Source organism: Anneissia japonica, unplaced genomic scaffold (assembly GCF_011630105.1).
Source record: "Anneissia japonica isolate Jap-2015-1 unplaced genomic scaffold, ASM1163010v1 scaffold287764_len353371_cov104, whole genome shotgun sequence".
Lineage (NCBI taxonomy): Eukaryota > Metazoa > Echinodermata > Crinoidea > Comatulida > Comatulidae > Anneissia > Anneissia japonica.
The window spans coordinates 38,647-40,361 of NW_022686317.1; the positions used below are offsets into that span (position 1 = coordinate 38,647).

The 1,715-nt window shown below is 38.0% G+C and overlaps 1 protein-coding gene across 1 annotated transcript; it reads left to right on the plus strand.

Annotated features, from left to right (window-relative positions):
• Positions 1-195: 195 nt before the first annotated feature.
• LOC117114165 (craniofacial development protein 2-like) lies at positions 196-1,299 on the plus strand. The gene has a single exon (XM_033257736.1). It carries the CDS (start codon positions 196-198, stop codon positions 1,297-1,299), a length of 1,104 nt encoding a protein of 367 aa, XP_033113627.1.
• Positions 1,300-1,715: the final 416 nt, after the last annotated feature.

Sequence of the window (1,715 nt, forward strand, 5' to 3'; positions counted from 1 at the left end):
GGAGGGTGGTGGGACCCAATAGGATAAAAAAATAAGACCTATGAAGGGCGGATGATTCCAGATGGTACAACGGCCATCCACAAACCTCCACTGCCTTGTGGATTAGTCTTTTTAGAACAAAGGCTAGCGGAGAGTCCGTAAACAAACCGGCAGTAGGCAAGGGGAAACCACTGCTTGTATCTTCCCAAGAAAATCATGGATCAAGACTCATTTATAGAATCAGTTAACAACGTAAAGGGTATTCGTGAATCAGAACCGAATCCCTCGTTCGGCAGGAATAGCCATGTGCAGCAGGTGGCATCAGGTCGTCATTCAGCGTCTGCTCGCAAACTAAATAAGCTAAACACAAGAAAAAATGCATTAAGAATAGCCACATGGAATGTCCGGACATTATATCAGAAAGGGAAAATAGACAATGTTAATCAGGAAATGGACAGGATGAATCTCAACATCCTAGGACTTGCGGAAGTAAGATGGAAAGGTGCAGGGTCCATAAGAATAGGCAAAAAGACTTTAATATACTCAGGTGGAGACAAACATGAAAGAGGAACAGGAATCTTGTTTGATGAATTAACAGCAAAAAGCCTGAAAAGTTGGTGTCCAATTTCAGATAGAGTAGTTGTAGCCAAATTGGAAGCCAAACCCCTAAATCTAGGTATCATTCAAGTGTATGCACCAACATCTGAGAGTGAAGTCGAAGAAGTTGAAAAATTCAATGAAGAAATAGAAAAAGCAAAAAGTTATCTATGGTCCCAAGACATCAAGATGGTAATGGGTGACTTTAATGCCAAGGTAGGAGACGAAAGGGTAGACGATGTTGTAGGACCCAGGGGTACAGGGAAACAGAATGAACGCGGGAATAGACTTATTGAATGGTGCCAAATGAATGATTTTACAATCACTAATACATGGTTCCAAAACCATCCTAGGCGACAGTGGACATGGATGAGCCCCGGAGACAGAACTGGAAACAAAATTGACTTCATACTCATCGAGAAAAGATTTAGAAATTCTGTCAAAACATCAAAATCACTGCCGAGAGCTGATTGTAACTCAGACCATGTCCCAGTCATGTGCAAATTGCAGATAAAACTTAAAAAATGTAAAAAGGCAAAGATCCATCCCAAATTCCAAATGGATTTACTAAAATCAGATGAAGAGCTAAGAGACAGAATTAACGTAGCTGTAAAAAATAAATACGAGTCTATTAATAATATTACAGAGGTAGAAGAACTTTGGACCAAAATGAAAGAGTCACTTGATGAGGTCATGCATGAACACATCCCAAAAAAGGAATAAAAAAATCATAAAAAATGGATGAACAAAGAAATATTAGATTTAATGGAAGAAAGACGGAAAAAGAAAAATGATGATACTAAATACAAAAACTTAAATAAGAAGATTAAGAAGAAATGTAATGAGGCAAAAGAAAAATGGATTAATGAACAGTGTCAGGAAATAGAACAAAATCAAACAAAAAATAGTAAATATATGCACTTGAAAATTAATGAACTTAGTGGTAAGAAGATCAAGTGTAGCATTCATGGCTGTTGCATCAAATCAAAAGACGGGGCAATGCTCATGGAAAAGGAGGAAGTCTTAAAAAGATGGTCAGAATATGTTGAAGATCTGTTTGAAGACAACAGAGGAGCGAAACCTGTAATAAAGAAAAACATTGAAGGTCCATGCATCTTACAAGAAGAGGTAGTGGCAGC

Excerpts from the sequence above, each read along its gene's own strand:
- LOC117114165 (XM_033257736.1), top strand. The coding sequence starts at position 196 with ATGGATCAAGACTCATTTATAGAATCAGTTAACAACGTAAAGGGTATT.